Source organism: Mus caroli, unplaced genomic scaffold, assembly GCF_978045245.1.
Source record: "Mus caroli unplaced genomic scaffold, Mus_caroli_1 scaffold_6, whole genome shotgun sequence".
In the NCBI taxonomy this organism is placed as follows: Eukaryota; Metazoa; Chordata; class Mammalia; order Rodentia; family Muridae; genus Mus; species Mus caroli.
This window is the reverse complement of record NW_028227261.1, coordinates 107,966,226-107,989,463: the sequence shown is the minus strand read 5'-3', so window position 1 is coordinate 107,989,463 and position 23,238 is coordinate 107,966,226. Positions and strand designations below refer to the sequence as shown.

Genomic DNA, 23,238 nt, shown 5'->3' with positions numbered 1-23,238 from the left:
TGGCAACTTAGGAGACAACGTCTATTTAATTCTGCCTGGCAGCAAGCCCGATGCAGGACTGCAACAGGACCTTAGGGGACAGAATGGAAACGCCTCTTTGACCAGATGCTCAGACTCATGCGTGGTCAACATCATGGTTATCCACAACGTGGACAAACTCTTTCTGCCTGCCTGGAGGCAGAGCCTCTGCCCTCTAATGCACTCTTTGAAAGCCCCTTCATTAAGTTGGGTCTCATCCCTGCTGCTCTCCCCTCTTTCAGAGGGGTCCCCGTTATCCCTAAGTTGCAGTTTTGATTCCTAATGTCACTCTGACTTCCCCTCCAGCCTCTTCTTGTTCCCTAATTTTGTGGACCCCAAATCCTGGCTGTGTCAAGCTTTTCAGCTTCTAGATCGCCCTCTTCCTTCTGCCACATTTGGGTTCAGCATGTGCTCCACCTGAGATAGGTACACAGTCTCTGCCCTTTTTGCCTGATAACTCCCACTTATTCCCAGGTCCTAGCATAGGTGGCACTTACGGGAAGCCCCCCCCCCCGCCCCCCAAGCCTCTTGTGCCCCAGAACACCCTACATGTTCTTAGACAGCTTCTGTCTCTATGGGCTGTAAAGGTTTTGTGCCCTGGTTCCTTGGGAAGCTGAGTCACAGGAGGTGGGAACTGGGTTTTCCTTGAATCTCCACCAGTTGCTCAGTACCCCAGCACATAGTAGGTGCACAATGCCTGTTATATGCAAGAGAAGCCGAGCAAACACAGCAACCCAAAGCCGGGGCTCTAATTACCTTCTTCTTCATTTTCACATTTTTGAAGATGGCATGAACCCTCCAGGTCTTTGCAAACATGGCTCCAAAGGCGGTTGTGTAGCCCACGGTGAGAATCCAGGTCCGGACCTAGAAGCCGGGACAACACAGGGGAGTTAACATCTCCCAGGCAACTGACCACCCGGCAAGTGGAATCTGGGTGATGGGGACAGACACTCTGCTGTGCGTTTTTGGGACTCAGATTCTGATCCTATGGACAGCTAGTGCCATTTGTCACTCATGGGTCCTGGGCACTAGGTCTAGAGGACAATAAGCTTCAAATTGTGCCTCCATCAGGTTCCCGGCTCAAAGCAGGATGCCTACTCAGCAAGACACAGACATCTCTGTATGGTTGAGTGGTCTCTAGGAAGGTGGGAGACAGACAAACACCCTCCCTCCTGGTCCCTCTCATTACATTCTCTTCCCTTCCCTTGTGTGGGTGCTAGCCTCATGCTTTGACTGACTTTGGGGCCCTCCTTAGGTCCTGCCCTACTCCCTGCTCCCCATGACTGAGGTGTACCTTGGTTTCAGCCCTGGCTGCTGACTGGTAGGAACAGCCAGTCTAAAGGAGCCCTGGCTTCCTGGAGGTTGAGACAAGATGGCCACCATCGGATAGCTACCGTGGGCCTCCAGGATGCCCGTTTTCTGCCAGGACTATAATGATAGTGAGATACTCCCTTCATTGGCTGGCCCGTATGCCTCCAATATGGGAGACTCGGCCTCCGAGTAAAACTCCTATGACCCCAACCTAAGTGATATGTTGTGCCTGCCCCCACCCTTCTGGCACTGTGGCTCACAGGTGTCCTGGTCTACTCTGTTTGTGAAGATAGAAACTGGCTGAGAAAGTGTCATGGCCAACCTCTACGCCTGGGATGGCAGTAGCAGGTTGGCCATTGTTGAGAGACGCACATGACACGTGAAAGGTGACACAGCACAGGTGACAACACAGCTTTCTGTTTTCTTTCATATACTCAAAAATCAGATGGGCAATGAATGACAGTGGATTTTTTTTGGGGGGGGGGAGAGGGAATGGCCACACTGTCACCTACATTATAGTGTGCATATGTTGCACCCATGTTATAATCCAAGGATGCTAAGAAAAGTAGAGAACGCAGAGGGAGGCAGAGCTGATCCCTGGGGACTGAGATGACTCGCAGCACCCACTGTCCTCTGTCACAGTCACTGGGACCTCACACGGTAATCACTCAGCCAGACACTGGTTGGCTCATCTGTCTGTTCACTCAGCATGGACCAGGAGACCAGAGGCAGTGTGGACCATGCAAACCACCACCACTAACTGGGACAACTGGGGCGGGAGCTGTTGAAGGAGGAAATCCCTTTATGAGGAAACTGAGGTCCACAGCGCTTGCATATTTCCCCCGCCACCCATTGACAACCCAGAACTCCAGTTCAGTGGCCTAAGCCTGAGTGGCTGGCCTTCTCTTCCCAACAGCACCTGTCTCCCCTCCAGAGAGTCTGCTTAACTCAAAGCAGCTTCATCGGCACTTGAGAGCTGGCCCACCAGCCAGTGCACACTCTGCTGGGGGTCTGTGTAACTTTCTGGATTTGCACTGTCCCCACAGACTCCAGTGTTGGGTGCTGTGTCCCCAGGTGCTGGTGCTGTTTGAGGAGGTTGTGGGCACCTTAGGAGGTAGGGGCTTGATGGGTCCCAAGTGGCCAGCCTTTGAAGGTTAGACCTGGTCCCAGATTCTCTGTCTCTGCTTCCCGCACACCGCACGGGTGAGCTGCTCTGTTGGGCCACACACTCATTACTGTGATGGACGGAAGCTCCAGGGACTGTCGGCCCAAAGATATTTCCCATCCCTCCAGCTACTTCACTTGTCACAGAGATAAAAGTGTAACGCATTGTGGTGGTTCACCTCAATTGTCAGCTTGATGGGAGTTAGTCACCATGGGAACAAACCTAGGCTTGTCTAAGAAGCTTTCTAGAGGTCTGTACCCTCAAACCGTGAGCTGAAATAAACCGTCTCTTCCTTACGTCTCTTCTGTCAGTTAATTGCCATGGTGCGGAGAACCTTCACAGCCTCTACGCACTTTAAAGAGAAAAATATGTCCACCAGGAGACCAGCTCCTGGGGTTTTCCATCACGCACTATTAGAAAGTGACTTTCAGCTGTAAACATACAGGGGCACTTTTACAAAGGATGGGAAACATGAAATAGTGCCGTTCTTTTTGCCTCATTCCGTGGCCCTGTTCAGAGGCCACGTGTCACGGCCCCGTGCCCGGCTTATTCACAGTCCCTTGACCCACGCTCTCTTTACAGCCATCATTACCAGGCTGCTTGTCTCTTTTGAGAGAGCCAATTTCATTAAGATTCAATAACATAAATTAAGTGAGTTAAAACTCGATGAGAGAAATTTAATCTGGCGTCTGGAAGGTGGAATGTGTTGCGGTGAACTAACTGAAAACAGAGCAGGCTACGGGCGCCTGGGCAGAGTGCTTCACAGAGGCTCGCTCTCTGGAGAGGCTGGCCCTGGCTGGTGTCTGTGAACTGGGACTTGGGGACGGTTCCTGCCTTTTGCTTCCTGATGTAGGGTCTCATTGGGTCTAAGCACTTTGTGCAAAAAGTAGGATTTGTGCTGTATACATGATTCCAGGCAGCTGCGTTCTGTCTAGAACGTGGATGTGTTGCAGACCTAATGTTTCTGTGGCTCGGCCTTGGGTGTCCCGTGGGCTCTCCTGGTGTGTCTCAGGCACTAGTTGTCCTATGTCCCTGGGGAAGGCTTTGGGTGCTCACACCAGGTCTTCCCTGGATGTCCCTACATGCACTTATACCTTGGCTAGTGTTGTAATCGATCAGAACCACGAATATGACTGGATGTCCAGGCCTGGGAATCCCAGTGAGTCATTGAAGCTGAGGCTGCCACCGCTGGATGTCATGGCCTGACCAGCAGCAGAATGGAACAGTGAGAAAGGACAGTAGAGCGCCAGCCAAGTCTCCACAGGCTGGCTCACCCTGGGTCATCCCTCCCTGAGTGTCTCTGCCAGAGGGGAGGTCCATTTCTTTGCTCTGCCAGATTCTGTGAGACAGAAGCTGCCAGGCTGGCGCCTCCTCTGCCCACCTGAGGCTGTCGCTGGGTGACAGCTTGACTCCCAGACTGTATTCCTCTGGGCTCTAAAGCTGCACGTGCTGCTTTCATAGGAAGCCTCGGTGACGAACAGATGCCCTATAAACCCCTCCGTTCCACAGCTAGGCCGAGCCCACGGCTCTTCTCTAAGCTACCGTTTCCTCAGACGCAGGAGTCTCGTTGCCTGTCACTCAAGTTAGAGACCTGAGAACTACACCAACCCTTTCCTGTTTTTACTCTCCCATTTCATCCACAGGCATGACCCACACAGCGACAGTCCACAGCTACCTCAAATGGACACCCGTAGGACAAAACAGGCAAGCAAGCAAACTCCACTTCCGGCCCTTCAAACAAAACTCTCACTGATTCCTATGAGACTTGAATTTACTAGAAGGCCAAGTGGGGGTTTCTTGGGTAACCTCTGCCTTTTTAGAGTTAGAAAACCCCAGCATTTCTGGTGGGGCCACAAGAAGGCTCCCCTGCCCTACCTTTGTCCAGCTGCTTCCCATGATGAGCACATAGTCCCCTGTAATCATGGACGGAAGTCAAAATCACCCGCAGGACTCAACCCTGCATACTGGGACAGGGCTCTGAGGGAGGGGACACATGTGAGCATACCTCACTCTAAGGCTTTACTCTTCTGTAGCTGATGTTTGGGGGATGAGGTTTCTGGGCTTCTATGACTCTGGTCTCTAAGAGGCTCCACGACAGCACGGCCCCAGAGACTGTATGGGCTGGGCAGGGCAGCCTCACCGACACCTGTGGCCTGGTAAGTGGAGTTCTGCAGACATTTACTAGGGTCTGTTCATGGTATGTACGTGTCTGTGTGCATGCACTGCTTCAAGTGAGGCAGTGGATAAGGCTTCTCCTGTCTCAGGCAGGGAGTTAGTTGCATGCTAAGCCTGGCTCCTCTGAGTGCCCACTGAGCAGCCCCCCAGGCTGCATTGGCTTTTGATAGGAGCCCAGCAGTGAAGGACTCCTGCCTAGAGCATCCACACAGGTCCCTGCCATCACTCTTACTGCCCCAGGCCCTTCACACTGCAGGTGGCAGAGGCTCACAGCAGCTTGGTTTGTCTCCAGCCCAGTTCTAGCAGAGCAAGGGCATCCCAGGTCACCATTGCTATGGAAACACCTGCACCACAACCATCAGCAGCCACCCCGGGGTTCCCAGCTCTTCAGCTGTTCACTCTGCCTCCTTGCTATCCTTCTAGAAGTGACCACCATTATCCTAACAGTCCATCATTCATTCATAAGTGACCCACCCACTCATTCATTCATTCATTCATTCAAAAGCATTCACTGAAACTTACTGTGAAGCAGGGACTCAGAGCTTTAATACACGGTCTCATTTAATCCTCACAACCCTAGTATAGCCCCACTTTTACAGAAGAGTGAATGAACTATAAGGTTCAGAGATGTTAGTAGCTGAGGCTAGGAAGCTAGGCATGGAGCTAGGAAGTCATGTTGTGGGGTTTCAGATGCAGACACCTGCCAATGGCTTCTCTAAAATACTCTGGGGACATGTCAGAAATTAATAAAATCACTCAAGTTTATGCCATAAGGGATAGATTTTGTGGTATCTTGATTTAAAAGAAAATCCAAAAAGGCAAATGTTTGGTTGGGATACTTGTCTGGCAGACAGAATTCAGTTGGCCCGTTGACCTGTTTTTCCAGGTAAAAGCCGGTTGACCACTCAGTGGCTCTGGAAACCTGACGACTGAGTGTGGACTCTGGATTCCTACAGTGACCTCTGACCTCCTCACGCATGCCTTTGTGTGTATGCACACTCCCTTCCTGTAATAAATAAGTGTACTAAATTAAAAAAAATACATTCTGGTTTTGTTTTGTTTTTTTCTTCTAAGAGAGGAAGACTCAGGGCAGGCGTCCTTCATCCTTGTAATCTTCCGCACTGCTGGGCAGGTTCTGGTCTGCTCTCAGGGGAGGGAAAGGGTGGTAGTCCTGGTGGCCTGCCTCAGGGTTAGAAGGGTCTAAGCCTGGGTAAGGAAGCATTGATGGTGTTGAATTCTGGGGTGGAGTGGACTTGAGGAGAGTTAGTTACACAGAGCTGCCGGCTTGCTTCCATCCCTGGCAATGCTGCTGAGCCAGGAGCATAGCAGGTCCTGTGGGGCTTGCTGTCCACCAAGCCTCTGGGTCCTCTCTGTGCATCTCTCGCTGCGGGTTGCTCCCTGACTTCCCATGTGCCAGCTGAGGTTCCTGCCTAGGCTTCGCAGGAGTGCCAGCGTAATCTCTCTTGTCACCTGCCTGGCTCCCATTCCAGCTGCCAGGGCTGGGGTTCCTGAGCCAGGTGGACTTGTCATCTGTGAGCCAGTGTTCCTTCCCTTCCCCCAACACCAGGGCTCTGCCCGCACTCAGCATCATTCCCAGCGACTCTGTGCCCACAGGGGCCGTGTTGCTATGGTGACTCTACTTCTGACAGTGTCCAGGGAGACGGCACCACCACGGAGCTGGAGCTACTTGCAGGACTTGCTGAAGCTGGCATTGAAGACTGGGAAAGTTCCAGAAAGGATCAAGGGTGGGAGATGGCATTGAATGTGGCTAGATTCAGCAGCAGCCTCTGTGTGTGTATATGCATGCGCATGGGTGTGGATTCTAATGGCCTCCCAGAGCAGAGGCATGGTTCCTCAGGGTGGCCCAACACTGGGGAACCAATGTTGGGTGGCCCAATGTTGATGTGGCTTCATGGTGAAGTGCTGTCATAGTCAGCCATGTGTGAGGAAACAGGACAGAGTGACACTGTGTGTGTGTGTGTGCATGTATGCATGTCTGCCACAAGTATGCAGTGTCCACGGAGGCCTGAAAAGGCCCAATGGATCTTTGAAACCGGAGAACAGGTGGGTGTGAGTCACCAGTGTGGGAATTGGGAATCGAACTCAGGATCTCTGCAGGGGCAGCCATGCTCTTAACAGCTGCACCATCACCTCAGCTCCTCCAATGATCCTCTCTCAGGACCCTGAAGACCGGCGCGCACCTGCCATTGGATCTTTATGTCTCTCTTTCTAATGTGACCACGTCGACTAAATTCCCTTCTCCTGCCTTTTACTATTTGGCTGCTTTAACTAGGTTCTTGAGGACAGGTGGTTGAACTTAGCTTTTGGGGGTGTAGACTATGACCCCAGGTTTGATAACAAAAGTGACACATTGTGATGTTTTCCTCTCCTCTCCTGTGTTGTCACTCTACTGCCTCACTTAACCCACATCTCTCCCTACCCAGCGGGAGAGGGCTGTTATGCCCATTTTACAGAGGACAAAAGTGAGGCTGAGTTTGAAGCTTTGGGCTCAGGATAGTCTTGGCCCCAATTCTCTTTTCTGTATCCTATTTTCTGCTCCCTGCTTGATCTGTGTGTGTGTGTGTGTGTGTGTATGTGTGTGTTGCCATTGAGGGTAGCCAGCAAGTCCAGAGATAGAACAGAGCCCATCTATTGACATCAATAGCACTCAGGAATAGCAGATGGAATGAGCCTTCTCACCCTCCCCTGGTATTTGGGTTCTGCTGTCAGGAATATCCAGTCCCTCATCTTGAGTGACAGAGGGAATTATTCTAGACATGACCCCAGTCATACATTCAGGCTGAACTGGTTCAATCCAGAGGAGGAGGCTTCTCCTGCAGTCACATGTGGGCTCCCCCCACACGTGTACCCACTACTGAGAAAGGAATTCTGGCCAAGAGAACTGCCATTTCCCCAGCCCGGAGCTCAGGCTCAGGTCGATTTGTAAAGCACGTCATGATTTATTCATGCTGCCTTTCCGGGCTTCCCAGGACGACCTTCCTCTCACACAAATGAGCGCGACTCCCAGAATAGAATGTCAGGCTTCATTAAGGAAAAAGCCCCAGTGTGGGGACAGCCTTTGCCTTGCTCCCCAGCTCCCCGGCCTGTCATTAGCACTTGGAGAATTCAGGTCAAATTCCAGAAAACCCCAGCTGGAAGTGCCTTGGAGGGTGGGGCGCAAGGGTGACGCACATGGAGGGCCCACCTTGGAGAGGAGGCTCTCCTGGAGGGCAGTTCTCAGGGTTCCTCTGCACCCAAGACTCAACTGCCCCACTAGAGGCATCCTGGAGGCAGTGCCAAGGAGCCAGCAGAGCCCCAGGAGGGACTGGGGCAGCCGCAGAACCAGGGGTACAGTTCTGCAGTGCACTTGGGGGACAGGCCTTTCATCCTCGTGGGATGCCAGTGAGGGGCTGGACAGCTGTGCAGCCTAGAGGTCGCCAGGAGAATCCCAGTACCAGGCTCATCATTGTTATCATCACGGTTCTTAAACTTGCAGAGGGGCTCCAAGCCTTTGCAGCTGAAGTTGAGGATGTTTTTGCTCTTTCCCAGGTACTTAGCGAGGTGCCTCAGGGCAGCACAGGACCCAGCTCCCCTCCCCCCCCCCCCCCCCCCCCGCCTGATGAGCTCAACATACACTAAGACAAAGTCCAGGAAGGGCAGGACACTGCTTATTCAGAAACAGTGGGGACTGGGCACTGCCATCTGGGGCTGCCTCACAGCCCTGGGAATACCTGTGATCCCCAAAAGCTTGATGTAGTGTGTGTGTGTGTTTATGCACATATTTTAGGATCCTCTCTTGGGTACCGTTCACTCCCCATGGCTGGGCAGTGGGCAACCTGAAGTTTTGGAGCAGTAGAAAGGGCCTGGAAAGGTGGCTTTGTAGAGGGCTTATGTTGCTCTCACATCCCAAGGAAGCAGCCACAAGGAAGGACTGCCCATCCATCATTCACCAAAACTGATGTTGTGAGCCTTCCCTCTAGCTATTTGAGGGATACAGCTGGCCCAGTGATTGCCCGTGTGTGTGTGTGTGTGTGTGTGTGTGTGTGTGTGTGTGTAAGGGGGGGTGCTGTTAAGAACTCATAGTTCACCCAGTTCTTTTGTTGTTGTTGGTTTTGTGAGAACTGAGCATGGTGACACATGACAGGGGAGGTAGAGACAGGAGGGTATCTGGGACTTTCTGGCTAACTGGTCTAGCCTAGCTGGCAAGCCTTGAGTCCTCCTGAGGAACAACACTCAGATTTGACCTCAGGCCTCTATATGCACCAGTACACACCTGCACATGCACACCTGCACATACACACCTGCACACACATCTGCACCAGTACACACCTGCACATACACGACTGCACACACACACCTGCAAATACATACCCGCACACACATCTCCACCAATACACACCTGCACACACACACTTGCACACACATACCTGCATATCCTTACATGCCCACCCCCTCTCGCACATTCACTCGCACATTTGTGTACACACATGCACACACTTTCTGTACAAAAAAACCACACATCTGCACATACACATATCTACCCAATCGCACATATACTCACATGTACATACTTACCCACACACACATCTGTGCACACACACACGAGTATACCTCTTACCTTCTATATGCACACATGCACAAACCTATGCACCAATGCACACATACACATTCACATGCCTTCCTTCACACACACACACACACACACACTTACAGGAGGAATGGTTTTAGGGAAAATACTTCATAACAGATTTCTGTGTTGAGCAGTAATGAAAATACTGGTTTGAAACATCCCTATCAGGTTCCCACACCAAGGCCAGCAGGTCAAAGGTGTGTCATCTCATATGCCCCAGTGACTGTAGGTACTAATGCTTTTGTTCCTGACAGAGGGTCAGTGTCGTCCTCTGCCTGTTCAGTATCCCACACCTCCCTCCTCCAGAGCTTTCTAGTTTTGGTCCTTCATCTGGCAGTGGCCTGTCTGTCACAGAGTCACCTCAGTGGTCCAGCCACTGTCCGTGCTCACTGCAGTCAGACACAGGCACTTCTGTCTGGGCTGTGCAGTTGTTGGTCTGATCTGGTTGTTTCTTGCTCATCCTGGTATGTCTCCACACAGCTGTGTCCGATGACAAGGCCACCGAGAGATCTTTATGTCACGCATGACTGGCACATACATGAGAGCTTACCGTGCAGAGTGTTTCAAAGGTCTTTTCTGAGACGAAGGATCCATCGAGGCCAAAGAGGAAGATGGATGCGTAGGACAGCATCCCACCCAGGATAATGAGGTTGTTCATGTAGGGGCTTGACATCTTGATCAGCCTGGTGGAAAGAGGCACTAGGTTACACAGTGTCTTCCAAACATGCTGGGTGAGCACTGCTGCCAAACTTTCAGGAATAAGGGAAACAGGGCCCCGAGCCGGTCCACTTCCAGGCTGATGATGCCCACTGCTTCTGTAGAGAACCTCAACAGCCGCATATTGTCCCACCTCCTTCCTCAAGCCTACTTATCAGTCCACCAGGGAGAGGTCACTTGCTGCAACAGCTTCAACGGCTTCATCTATTGGAATTTTCAGCTTACAGCATTTTGGGTTAGGGTCAGGAACAGGAGTCTAATTGAATGAGTGTAGTGAGGAGTGTGGTTCCCATACCATGCTCCCCTGCCCAACTTGGACACATCACAGAGCCCTGCTGGGTTGTTCAGAGACTGCTCGCCAGGTGGTAAGTGAGCCCCCTTAGAACACTCAGAAAGCTTCCCCCACCCCCGCACTGTTCCATGTGCAAAGGGGGAATGGGGTAGTGAATGTCTCCTAGTCACAACCCTTACACCAGGAGTTGGGCAACTGGGCCCTCACACCATTTTCTGTTCTTTCTCACCAGACCAGTGGAGGTATGTCTTTCACTCCCAAACATCCTCCAGGAATCTTGCTGTGGCCTCTAAGTGCCCAGCAAACCAAGTTTGAGCTTGCTGAGCTAAACCCCGAGAGGGTTAGAACTCTTAAGACTCAGCATATCTGGCTCCCCAGGCACAACTGGCTTGGAGCGGTTCCTTTTATAGACTGTAGCAATAGCCAGCTGCTCCCCAAACATTGTACTTGTATTCTGCAATTCTACGAATGATTCAAGCATAGGACTGGCGAGCTTCCTGGAGAGGGTGGTTGGCAAAATGGTGGGTAGGAAGAGAAATGGGAGGGAGATTGAGTTCCCACATTTTTGCAGATTTTTCAATGGCTGAGCCATCCGAATAAATCATTCTGGTAATTTCTCCAAGAGGCCACGAGGGGGAAGTTAAAGAATTAATCTAGTGAGGCAGTTTGCAGCTCTGACAGGATCTCCTTAGACATGCAGGAGGGCTGGACAGCACTGCGAAGCAACTGGATGCCTGAGCCTTAAGCCAAACGCTACCAGGTGCAACCCTCACTTAGGATTGGTTCCAGTGGCTGTGCAAATTGCAGGTGGCTAGGAAGAGACACCGGGTGAGTTGCATTTATTCTTCGGGAAATGGGTTTGACCTAAACAATTACTTAAATAAGCAAACAAACCCTCAGGGCTCAAAGGCTCCCAGCTCCTCCTTGGCAAGAAGAAAAAGGAACAACACCAGAGTAAAACCCATCCCCTGGAACTGCCCTTGTCCCTACCAGCGTGTGGGGAATGCAGTGCGGCTTCAGGGACAATGGCAAGGGCCCCATGTCCCCTGGGTGCATGTGAGGCTCCTCCGACACAGGTTTCTAACTTTGGTCCTGTCTCCCCCATGACAGAGCAAGAGTGGGTTCGGTGATTTCCTATGGAAACCGGCCAAGATGGCTGCCTGGTCAAGATCAAGGAGTGCTGGCCTGGCTACTGACAGCTGAGCACAATACCTCAGAGTGGGGACTTCCTGGGGAGAGCTGAGGACACTCAAAAGGCTGAGATAGAACCAAAAGGCTAGACCACTCATGGAAAACAGACCCCTGGTGACACTGGGAGTCATGGAAAGGGTCAAATGAGATGTGAGGGAGGGGCCTCCTGAACTGACATGGGTTGTCCCAATGGGGGGAGGGCACCTGTCACTGGAGACCTCACTAGGAAAGGACCACTTCCTTTCTACTAGCAGTGCCTAAAGGTGCTAGAAGTGGGCCTGAGAAGCTGGGGACTCTGGGGTCTTCTGTGTCGTTGTTCTTGAAGTAACTCAAGTTGATGAGCATGTCCAGAGCTCTAAGGTCCATGGGCTTGGGTCTATCACTTCCACTTTATTTAACCCAGTCCTCCAACAGTCCAGCTGCCCCTTACCGTGTGTGTGTGTGTGTGTGTGTGTGTGTGTGTGTGTGTGTGTGGTGTGCCCTACAGTATCTTAGCAACAAGGGCAGCATACTTCAGGAACCCACCCCCAAATATTCACTGTGCTCTAGGGGCTGGTCCACCGGAAAAGCCTGACATGCTGTGACCCCATTGGTGAAGCAAGGGGCTGGTCCACTGGAAAAGCACTCCTCCCAGCATAGGGCAGGGCTGCTTACTTTTGGTTCCGGTTCTTGATGTTGAAGAAGAGGAAGGCGCTGGCCATGATCATGCCGAGGATAGTGAGAGCTGACAGGATGCTATACAGTGGAAGCGAGATCTTCCGAAGCTGCTCTAGAATGATGGTCTTGTCCTTGGGTGGCTCCGACCCTGCAAGGTCAAGGAGAAGCCATTAGACCCTAGTGCTGTTATTCTCCAAGGACATTTTGCCTCTGTGTCCCTAATATCCTGCCAAATACAGCACATGTACCCCGCGTCAGGCTCATCTACCCACTGGGTGAGAGGATCTAGTGGCTGGCCAGTCTGCTCAGCAGGAGTCTGAGCCAGGACTTATTTCTTTCTCTAAATAGAATCAATAAGGGATCTGTGATGCATTTAACAGCCATTAGAAGACTAGAATTTGATTTGGTCTAATTACGCTGTTGAAAAACCATCACCATTTATCCCCAAAGGTAACCATGGCTGGGAATGCAGAGGTACCGCTGGGTGCTACTGGGCGGGGTTGTGGCGAAGAACTTGGCACGATCCTCAAGGACTCTGCTTCTACCTGAACATGATAAATGATCTTGCTCACCAGGGCAGACACCCCGCCTGTCAATTCTAGGGTGACAGATATGTGCTCTGGCTGCAGATTCTCAGCCTCAAGGTCACATTATCACAAAAGCTCTTTGGTTTTTTTGTTTCCTAAGACTGGGTAACTGTGGGAGGTGGAAGCTACCTCCCCTTCACACAGAGCCGGGGCCAGGCTGAAGCTGTGGGGTTCCGTTTCTCTCTGTGCCTGCCAGGCTGCCTGGCTCATTCTTCAAGGGCACCAGGAACTCAAGGGGTGGGGACTGAGAGACTCAGAACAAATGTGTCTTCCTGCACCGTTGCCGGTTTGTACAGGTTGGTCTGGGATGACGGAGGCAGGAGCTCCCCTGACCCTGCCTTCCTGAAAATTTTCTCCTTTTATGGGCTCAGGTCACGTGTTTGCTGTGGAATTAGGAACTGTCAAGTCCTTCCTCTTCAGTGGGCCGAAGGAAAATTGGCTAGATGCAGGGGAGTGGCCAAGACCAGAGTCCTGCTGGGGATTCTGCTGACCTTAGTTATGCCTCCATTTGCAACGCCAGGGAACAGGCAGGAAGCAGTGGGGTGGAGAACAAGCCCCTTCACTCAGCCTGGAACCCTGTGCTTACAAGTTCAAATGTGTTCAGAAAACAGCCAATGGGGACAGCAGGGATCTTCATCCACGAGACCGAGAAAAACTCTTTCCTAAAGGATCTAGGGTGCTTCCAGAGTGTAAAACCTTGAAGGGGGGTGGGGGTGGGGTGGGCATTGATTCACAAGAAGAGAAGTCCAAGGCAGACAGAGATAGGCGGATAGCATTTTCCACTTGCAGAAGTTGGAGCTTCATAGCCACTAACTTCCTTTTTATATCGCCCCTCCCCCCATGAGTTTTATTTCCATTCATTCCTCACTCACTCATCCATCCACCACTGATAATCAGGTTCCGTCAGTCAGGCCTGATGCTCCACATCAAGGATGCATAATGAGGAAGATACAGTCTCTGCCCTCAGGGGTGGGGAGCTTGCAGATAGCCTCAGGGAAAGAGCAGAGCAATGTGAGGCAACCCCAATTTCTGAGTGCTGTCTACAGGATGATGTGGAGACGAGAGAGATGAAAGACACAGGCTCTAATGTATGGACACTTAGCTCATCTATACACTATAAATAAGTTATAAATACTAGACCCTTCTCACTTGACTCATCCATCACCCTTATAGGTGGTGGGCTGAACAGTCTTCCAGGTGTTTTGTGGCTTCTTGAGGAGGTAAATGGACAGCTGGCAGGACTTGGACCCAGATCTGCCTGACTCTAACTCTTGGGCAAACAGTCCCTGGGGATGCAGCCCAGAGGGAGGCTAGCCTTAGGTGAATGCTAGCCCGAGTACCTGGCAGGCAGTAGAGAACAGCTCTGGGGCTGGAGTCAGGAGATGCTCTCTGGGGTGGGGTTGGAGGGTGAGAAGAATGGTTGCCTGTCCCCAGAAAGAAGACGATGATGATGATGATGATGATGGCTGCCTGGGGCACAGCACAGGGCAGGCACCAAGATATTCCAACATTAGAGGAGCAGAAGCAGTTTGATTTGTGAGAGTCGATGTAGAACTGCAGAGAGAGCCCTTTCATGGAGACCTTGGGGCCTCAGTACAGAGCAAGGCTCTTCTCTGGACACAGGCACCACAGAGAAAACTTGGCTTGCTATGTGTCTTTTTTTTTTTTTTTTAAATGCTTGACTCTTTCACTCTTATTTTCTCCAGTGCTGGGCCAGCATGCTACCAGGAGCTCAGTACCCAGAATCCTTATTCCAACTGCTCCCTCCCACCCCCATTACCCAAGTACAGGAGCAGGCAGGCACTGCATGGATCAGGACTCTGAAGTTTGGGGTGGGCTGAGTCCTTCAGTGGCTATGTGGCTTTGGGGCGACTCCATTTCTGAGCTGTTTTCTTAAATGCCTGCTCACTTTCAGTGGGTGTGTGAACTATAACACGCCACTGCACGCTTGGTGGGGACTTCCTCAGGCGGGGAGGGGAGGCTGACTGACAGTGGAGGCCACACACAGGAGACACCCGTGGATGCTAACTGAATCTCTACAACACTCCAGAAGCCAAGGTCTACAGATCCAGTGCACAGATGGAAAGGACCAAGTCCATAAAAGAACTCTGTCTGGCACAGAAAAACTCCTGATGACCCAGTGTGATCTAAGACAAACTGCCCAGGTGCCACAGACTTCCAGTTCCTCCATTGCTATCCAGAGGCTAGGCTGTCCATCCGCTCTACCTACCCATGCATTCATCCGTGCTTGTGTGCATTCATCTGGTTATTCTCCCATAAATTCCTCATCCATATCCTCATGCATGCATCTGTCCATCTACCCATGCATGCATATTACATGCGTTCATCTATGCATCCAGTTACTTACGTATCCACACATCTATCCATTTACCCATATATAGCCGCCTATCTTCCCATTGACATGTCCAACTCATTTCCAGGCTCTCATCTGTCCTACTCATATACCCAGCCGCCATTAACCAACCTTTTCATTTATCCATCCGTCCATTCATCCAGCAACCACACATTCATACATATCCATCCACTTATCCACGTACCTACCTCCTCGCCCATACATCTGTGTATACATTTACCTTAGGCGTTCACTTAATGCTTTAGCTTTTCCACCAGATGTCATCAAGTCTTCAACCCTGGCTGACATCAGGAATTTAGAGTGAAATTGGACTCAGAAAGGGGATCACGGTCCCTTTCAATGTAAAGTGATGGTGGTCATGGGAGACCAGCAGTAAATAGAAGGGAGTAATTAACTCTTAGATACCACAGGTTCACCCCAGGAGTTGGACCCTACAAAGCCAAAGGCTCTGAGCATCTCCCATGTGGGATGACTATCAGGAAGCCCGTAAGCCTTACCCTGGAACCTTATGGTGTCGTTGATGATCTCCAGTGTGTCAGCCACAGCGTTGTACTCGCCGACCTTCACCTCTCTGCTGTCTATGGAGAACAAGAGACAGTTGTTGGTCAGCTGAGGCTCCCAGGCTTGGGACTGGGGGCTCTCATGGGCCCCAGCTCTACTCTCCGAGATTTCTCTTCCTTTCACACCTTCTCCAGCTAGGATCACAAGCTTGTAGCTGGCCTGGGTCGGAACCTCAGCAGGGTGTCCATCCTCTTCTGAACACCCCAAGGACGGGAACCCCATTTTCTCCAATTAAACTCTGCCTGATCCTTCCTCCTTCCTGCTTAATGGGTAGAACTCTCCCATCCGACTTTCCCTTGCTTGATTGGCTTTACCTCAGGGTAGCGTGGACTATTTCTGACTCTGCTTCAGGACAATGCAGGAGGCCACTCCCTTAGTGCCAGCCCCCAGATCCCCTGGACATTATTTCTCTTGGGCTGCACCCATAGTCTCTTGGAGTCCTTGGTGAGTGAGGACCCTGAAGTGTTTAGGGGTGACTCCATCAGCTGAAGGTAGTTGGGATCATGTCTTCCTTCCTACTGGACAAGATTACCCTGACAATGAGGTAGAACTGGGGTGGTCCAGAAGCCACAGTGCTCTGTTGTGTCATACCAAGCCCTTGTTTCTCTGTATGCCTGTGGTCTCCTGCTTCATTGGTGAATTCTGTATGCCTTCCTCCTCTCCCTCACTGTTTCTTGGCTTTAGTTCACTGTCTTTGCTGTTGTCAGAAATAAAGATGGCGATGACTGGCTTAGGAAGGCGGCAAGAAGAAGATGTCCTTTTCCCAAGTAACACAGGGCACTGGGTGATAAGTGGGAGTGAATAGGAGGCGTGTGGGGATGAGATAGTCACCCAGGATTCGGGTATGGATGACAAGGGCCTTAGGCTGCTGGTTTATGAGTGCGGAGTGCAGGGAGGGGTCACATACTGGAGAGATGTCTTGAGGCTGAGATCACCTAGATGAAGACACCCTTGGGTCTAAAGCCCAGGCCAAAGGTGAGATAGGGCCATCTACATGGAAGCCGAGGAGAGTCTCATCCTGGAAGACAGATATGAGACCCTAGGAAAAGCCCACCATGCAGCATTGGGGAACATCTACCTCTAGCAACAGGTGGAAAGCAAAGGAACTGGGGAAGAGACGCCAGATGCCATCAGTAGACGCATCAGAGCATCCTGGGAAAGCGGCAATGTGACCATGGAGCTGGGCAGAGATCTCCCATGCCACTGAGAGACTCATACAAGCAGTCCCTTCAGTTAGGGCTGTGGATTTCATGTCTGGCAGATGCAGGTGAGCAGAGGCGGGGTCACACAAAAGGGGCAGGTAGCTGGGTATATGGGTGTACAGAGTGGAGCCACCAGGCAGAGCAGGCCTTGCAAGGAAGGGGGAAGGCAGGCAGGTATTTCAGAGTCCTGAGGCAGGTCTTGTGGTTTGATACAGTTTGAGTCTATCGCTAGAGGTTTGTGCACTAGAAGCTCGGTTCCTGTGTGGCAGCGTTGAGGTGGTGGGAGGCATTTAGGTCATTAGTGTCCCTTTCTAATGAAAGGACATTCTAAAGGGTGTGGTTTCTTCCTGTGAGAGTGAGTTGAAGGAATGGTCACCTGCTGCATGGTGTGCCAAGCAGGCCTCTTTTCATTGGGAGAATAACTGGCCCCAGGTATTTTACTACAGTAAAAGAAAATGACCAACAGTGGCTAGGTCAGTGTGTGGGTGTGTAAAGGGCTCTTAGTGCTATTCCACTGACAATTAAACCAAGTCCGGAGTTGACCATGGCTTTGCTGAAGGCTCCAGCAGCACTAGGAGCAGAGCTCAGTTCCAACCCTGGACTTTTCTCATGGCCCACAGGGATCCCTTGATGGGATCCCTGAGTGACAGCTCTGTGTAACTACTTCTGTGGCTCACCACCAGAGAAGCATGTCTTACTGCTCCAAGGACTACCAAAGTGCTTGTAGGTCCCCAGTGCCTCCAGCTGGACCGAGTTTGCAGAGGTATAGAAGCCCTGCTCATACCTTGTAAGCAGACTAGGGAGTCTCTTAGGCTGTACTTCTGCCTGCTTCCTAGACTTCAGGGAAAGGGGACTATAGAAGTCATGGGTGTGGGCAGGGCACGCTATGTAGGTGGCTGCTGCTTGCTTGGGTCACCCAGGTCTTAGATATCACATTAACACACTCAGTCAGGGGCCTCCAGCATCTCTGCTCTCACATTTTGAAGTCCCCAGCCTCACAGGCTTCCCAATCAGCTCCCATCCCTAGTAGGACAAGGAGGAGGAGGAGGAAGAAGAGGAGGAGGAAGAGGAGGAGGAGGAGGCCCTGACTTATTTATTCAGCTCAGGGAGGCAGCACATGAAATATGCAGGCCGATAGGAACAAATCATCAGGATCCAGGAAGTGGCGCCACAGGGACCCCATGGTGCCCAGAGCCGCACAGCCGGCCCCTCAGACTCACCCACCCCACTCTATGCACTGTCTCATGGCACTGAAATAATATTCAACTTCCCACAAAGAACATAATCACCATAATTTCTCCCAGGAGATAATACTCAAAGGCTCCAGGAGCTAGCTAGTTTCTGCATTTAGTGCTTAGAGACCATGACCTAACTCCCCTGTCCAGGGAGGAGAGAGAGGCCTCAGGCAGACGATGGAAGGGCTTAAAATTGTGTGGGGACAGTGGCCAAGGAGCACCTGACAGGGCCACCCTGCTCTTGCTTCAGGGCACTTCTCCTGCTCAAGCTGAGCACAGCAGCCTATCACCTGCCTGTTTCCTGAATACTAATTTGCATACTGAGGCCAGCTCAGGGGACCAAACCATCTATATATTTTCCATAGGCAGTACAAAGTCAAAGTTATTCCTACACCATTCACACAGGCAGTTTGGGACGCCTTTGATTTCACAGAGATGTTACACTAAGTCCCTGGGTTGCATCACAGCCTTCATTCACTCAACTAATATTGTCAGGCACCTGCAGTGGGCCAGACTTGGTGTTGGGAGCTGGAGTCACAAAGGTGTAAAACATACAGTAGACTCTGAAGTGGTGGTGTGTGCCTGCTGTCTCAGCACTAGGGATGCTGAAATGAGAGACTTGCAAGTTTGGGGCCTCTGCTACATAAGAGCGTGTCCCAGCAGCAGCAGCAGCAGCAGCAGCAGCAGCAGCAGCAGCAGCAGCAGCTCCAAGGTTGGCAGATACAGCCTTGCTAAGCATGTGAAAGGCTCTGGATTTGATCTCCAGAATGGCAAATAAATAAACAATAAATAAATAAACAAATAAACAAACAAATAATTTTTATTTTAAAATCACAACTGTGAGCTTTCAGAGTTGCTGTGAGCAGCACATATCGTGAGGGTCTCTCTAGTGACTTAACTAACGGCAAATGATAGAGAAGAAGAGAGTGGGCCTCTTGCTCTGTCCTCAGACAGTCCGAGTACTCTCTTACTTCAATGGATGTCTCCATTTTTCATGGTAGCTCTCCCCTGCCTCTACTTCCCCAACCAAGTTTTTATTTTATTTTATTGTATCAACACAGTCCCACTAGATCACAAGACTGGCTTTCCCAGGCTGGCCTGGAATTTGTGGTCCCCCTGGTTCAGGCTGTCTAGCAGCTGGGATTACAGGTATGTACAAGGCGCATGCTCCGTTCTGTTCTTCTGGCCTTCCTGACCAGGTTAACAGCCTGACGTGTAGCCAGCACTTCTTTTAAAATCTTTTATCTGTTATTATTAGTGCAAGATGCATCTGTCTCTGTCTCTGCTTCTCTCTCTCTCTCTCTCTCTCTCTCTCTCTCTCTCTCTCTCTCTCTCATGTGTGTGTGTGTGTGTGTGTGTGTGTGTGTGTGTATACAGTTGTTGTTAGGAGTAGGTTCTTTCCTTCCACAATGGGTTTTGGGGACCAAATTCAGGTTGTCAGTGCAGTAATGGCCACTGAGTGATTTTACCCGCTGAGCCATCTTGCTGGCCCAGTACTTCCAAGTTTTAAGCCTGCGTCTCCACTCTAAAATCATGTGGTAATTCTATGAATTCACACTGGGCCTTATAAACTATAGCTCATGGACCAGGACATCTGTGTACATCCTGAAAGGAAGACTGTTCCCGAGGGAGTAGAGGCCATCACAATAGCTGTCACCAGCTGCTGCCTTGTCCCCAGGCTCTGCTGTGGATCAGCTCTTGGAGTGACTTTCCCCCTTCTCTGGGCCTTTCTTTCTCCAGCTGCTATGAGTGGCTTTATTGGTTCTCAGCCTTGGTGGGGATTTAGAGAGCTGGGACTACTGGAACGTTCAGATGCCTGGGTACCAGCTGATTCATCTTAGAACCCCAGAGGTTAAGAGGAGGGTCCTGAGGGCTCGTTATTTCTACAAGCTTCCCAAGCTGACCCTAACATGGGGATGGAGTGGAGCTCCACTGGCCACAACAGATTTTCAATGTGGACAATTTCTGGTTCTGAGAGGCTAAAAATATTATGGAACTCAGAGTCCCATTTTCACAGAATAATCCTAGTTTTCCCTTATTCTCTCTTTAAAAGGCACATTTCCTCCTCAAACTTTGCATTTGGGTACCTAGAGAAAAATAGATCCTATGGTGACAATTTGTACGCTGAAAAAATGTCCAGTCTGAAAATATTCCCTGGCTGTGGGCCCAAGAATGTCCAGGAGACAGTTTGGGCCAAGGTTTTATCTGGGAATGATATTGCCAGCCTTCTGCTCTTGCTGGCTCTCTGGTCTGTATGTGACATGGGCTCTGTCTCATCCCCCAAATACCCATCCTTCCTTGACTCTGGTTTGAAGGGAACAACCTTATGTGTTAAAGTTAACTTATTGGCCTGCTAGAGTGTTGAATCCCTGCAATCCCAGAACTTAGGAGGTGGAGCCGGGAGGACCACAAGTTTGATGTGGGCTAAAGGCCAGGCTGCAAAGTGAGTTTCCAAGAGCCTGAGCTGTGGAGATTGTGTCAGAAGCAAAAACAATGCAAAAGAAAACAAGACCGAGCCATCCAAAAGCCTGAGAAACACACATCAGAGAAGCCTTAAGTGGGGCAGGGGGAAGTTAATGCATATCTGAACTGAAAAGCTCTGCTCTATGGGACTTAACGTTTACAGAGCAGAGGCAGACTGGGAGACACTTTTGAAGCGGAAGGCTTCAAAACGTACATACAGGTTCAATATGTAAGAGCATTAGCGACTTGTACATAACCGGGAAATGGTGACCTCAAAATCAAACTGGCCAGGGGGTCAGACTACCAGTTAACAAATGGCTCAAGCCACCGCATGACTTAGTTTATTCTTTTAGACTGCAGGTGACGAGGGAGAGGAGAGGGAAAAAAAGGGAGAGAGAGGAAGAGAAGAAGGGTAGGGGGTATATGGGGAGGGAAGGAGGGAAGGAGAGAGATATCGGGGGAATACCACAGGTGGGAGGGAGGGACCTTGGCATCCCTGACTAGGGGAAATGGAAGCAATGCAGTCCCTGGGAAGAGAAATGTGGCAGGATCCACAGGCTTAATGTTCACGCACTTCCCAGCCCAACAGCCTGCAGAGGCCCCAGTGGAACCCACAAGGACATGGGTATAAGGGCCTTGTTATTCATCAGGAGACAGGGTTTGAGACAAGCTGTGCCTGTCACTGGGGAGCAACTGTGGGATGGATGTATCCATGGAGACCGGAGGGAGAAACTCCGGCCAAGATGATCTCCCAGCAATGAAGCAAGAGGCATGTCCAAAACGTAGCATGCTAAGTGTAAAACAACAGCAACCACCAAGGCAGAGAAAACCAAAAAGCCACCCGATCCAGTGCCACAGAGGCAGCTCCACAGTATACGCACGCAAAATGCCAACCCACACTTGGGGAGGACACGGAAATCCAACATTCCCACTGAGCAATGAGCATGTGGCTCATTCATTGGGTGTGGGGATAAGTGAGGGGAATAGGGGATGAACAAGCCAAAAGGTCTTTCCTTGAGACAGTGGCATCAATATCCTGTCAAATGAGGAGTGTGAGGCAAGACCAGCTACACTTCCGGTCAATGTAGAGAATGGCTAGGGGAGAAGGTACCACCAGCTGACATGGCCCTTCTCTACGCCAGTCACTGAGCAAGACACTCGACACTATCATGCCCTGAATACTCAGTCACTTTCAAAGCAAGGGGCAAGGTTCTCCTTCATAACACTATAAATATAAATATGTATATATATACACACACACACACACACACACACACATATATATATATATATGGAGAGAGAGAGAGAGAGAGCAGAGCTCTAAAATGAAATTTCAGAGTGATTAAGCTACTCTGCCTGGCAAGTACCGATGCTTTTCACATGAGGGGGATGAGCTCCCCGTTGCTGGAGGCATTCAAGCAGAGGCATGGAGAGTCAGGGCTCCTGTAATACAGAGTCTGCTACTCTATGGAGTACAATGTCTACTAAGTAATTCTGTCTCCTGGACCTCCTTACTTGAGGGCATTCCCCCTGGATGGTGGATGGCGAGGGCTAGCAGGTCTTCAGGCTGGGAACAACACCCTGGTCCCAACAAGCCCACCTTCATCAGTGTCATTCTGTGCCTGCTGACCCACAGCCCTGCTACAGTGGGCTAAAGTTTTGGGGACTCCATCTCTAGTCTTAAAAAGCCAGTGTTTGAGTCCACTGAGGCAGCCTTTCAGACCCTGGCTCATGGAGGGCACTGCAGTGTGTCAGGAAACAGGAAAGGACATTTAAAAAGCAGCCTCAGGAGTCTCTCTAATCAGGGCCAAACTGTCCTAAAAGTTCCCTAGTAGGTTCTGGGAAGTGTCTTCCCGCTGTTATGGACACTGACATTTGGCCAGAGAGATTGTGAAGTCCCCAGGGCCAGACACTGTATCTTACTCAACTTGTGCTTCCCTGGAGGGCTCAGCAAAGCAGCAGGCAGATGAAGGGAGAAACGGTTTCAGCTTCTCTTCCGTGGGGGTGATTAGGGTATGCATGGAGAGGCGGAGCCTCCACCTCGGGAGGTACATTCTGAATGACAATTATGGCATTAAAAGCCTGCAAGACCCCGGTCCCTTCAGATCAGGTGTGCAGACACCAGCCCCGGAGGCTGTCCTTTATATCTCAAGGAAGCCACTATCAGTCAGCCTCACAAACAGGCCTAATGAAGGCAGGCTGCCGGGAGCAGATGCTGGGCTTTCTATGAGAGCGCCAAACAAGGCCTAATCACGCACGCTCTGCTCGGCTTCCTCCCTGCTACAGAGTCCCAGTGCTGTTTAGAAGAGGCAGTCACAGGGAATCTTTTTTTCTCTTAAAGGGAAAGAAGAAGCTACTCCTCCAATATTCATCTCCATCCACACAGGGCTCAGGAGACGGCAGAGTGGATGGGGGAGGAGCAGGGAACAGGTAGACTCGGAACTGGGCATGACCAGGATGGGTGGCAAGGCTGCCCCTGCCTCCACCTGCCATCCAGGGTGCGGAGCTTACTGCCCACCAGAGAAGGGCGGATACACATAAGCTATGTGGAGGAGGTCCAAGGATCTAGTGATGGGGGCATGGCCTTTGGGGCAGGGAGGGACCAGGGCCAGTACAGGGACATGAATGGACAGTAGGTTTCTATGTGGGCAGCCGAGGAG

The 23,238-nt window shown here is 51.0% G+C and overlaps 1 protein-coding gene across 1 annotated transcript in view; it reads right to left on the bottom strand.

Moving 5' to 3' along the window:
• Positions 1-23,238, bottom strand: part of Gabbr2 (gamma-aminobutyric acid type B receptor subunit 2) — a 329,174-nt gene that overhangs the window by 60,581 nt on the left and 245,355 nt on the right. Inside the window, exons 9-12 of the mRNA XM_021159700.3 lie at positions 15,615-15,695; positions 12,154-12,304; positions 9,850-9,982; positions 775-882 (exon numbers count right to left, since the gene is read on the bottom strand). Of these exons, the coding sequence (XP_021015359.1) occupies positions 775-882; positions 9,850-9,982; positions 12,154-12,304; positions 15,615-15,695 (473 nt within the window). The remainder of the gene's footprint in view (positions 1-774; positions 883-9,849; positions 9,983-12,153; positions 12,305-15,614; positions 15,696-23,238) is intronic.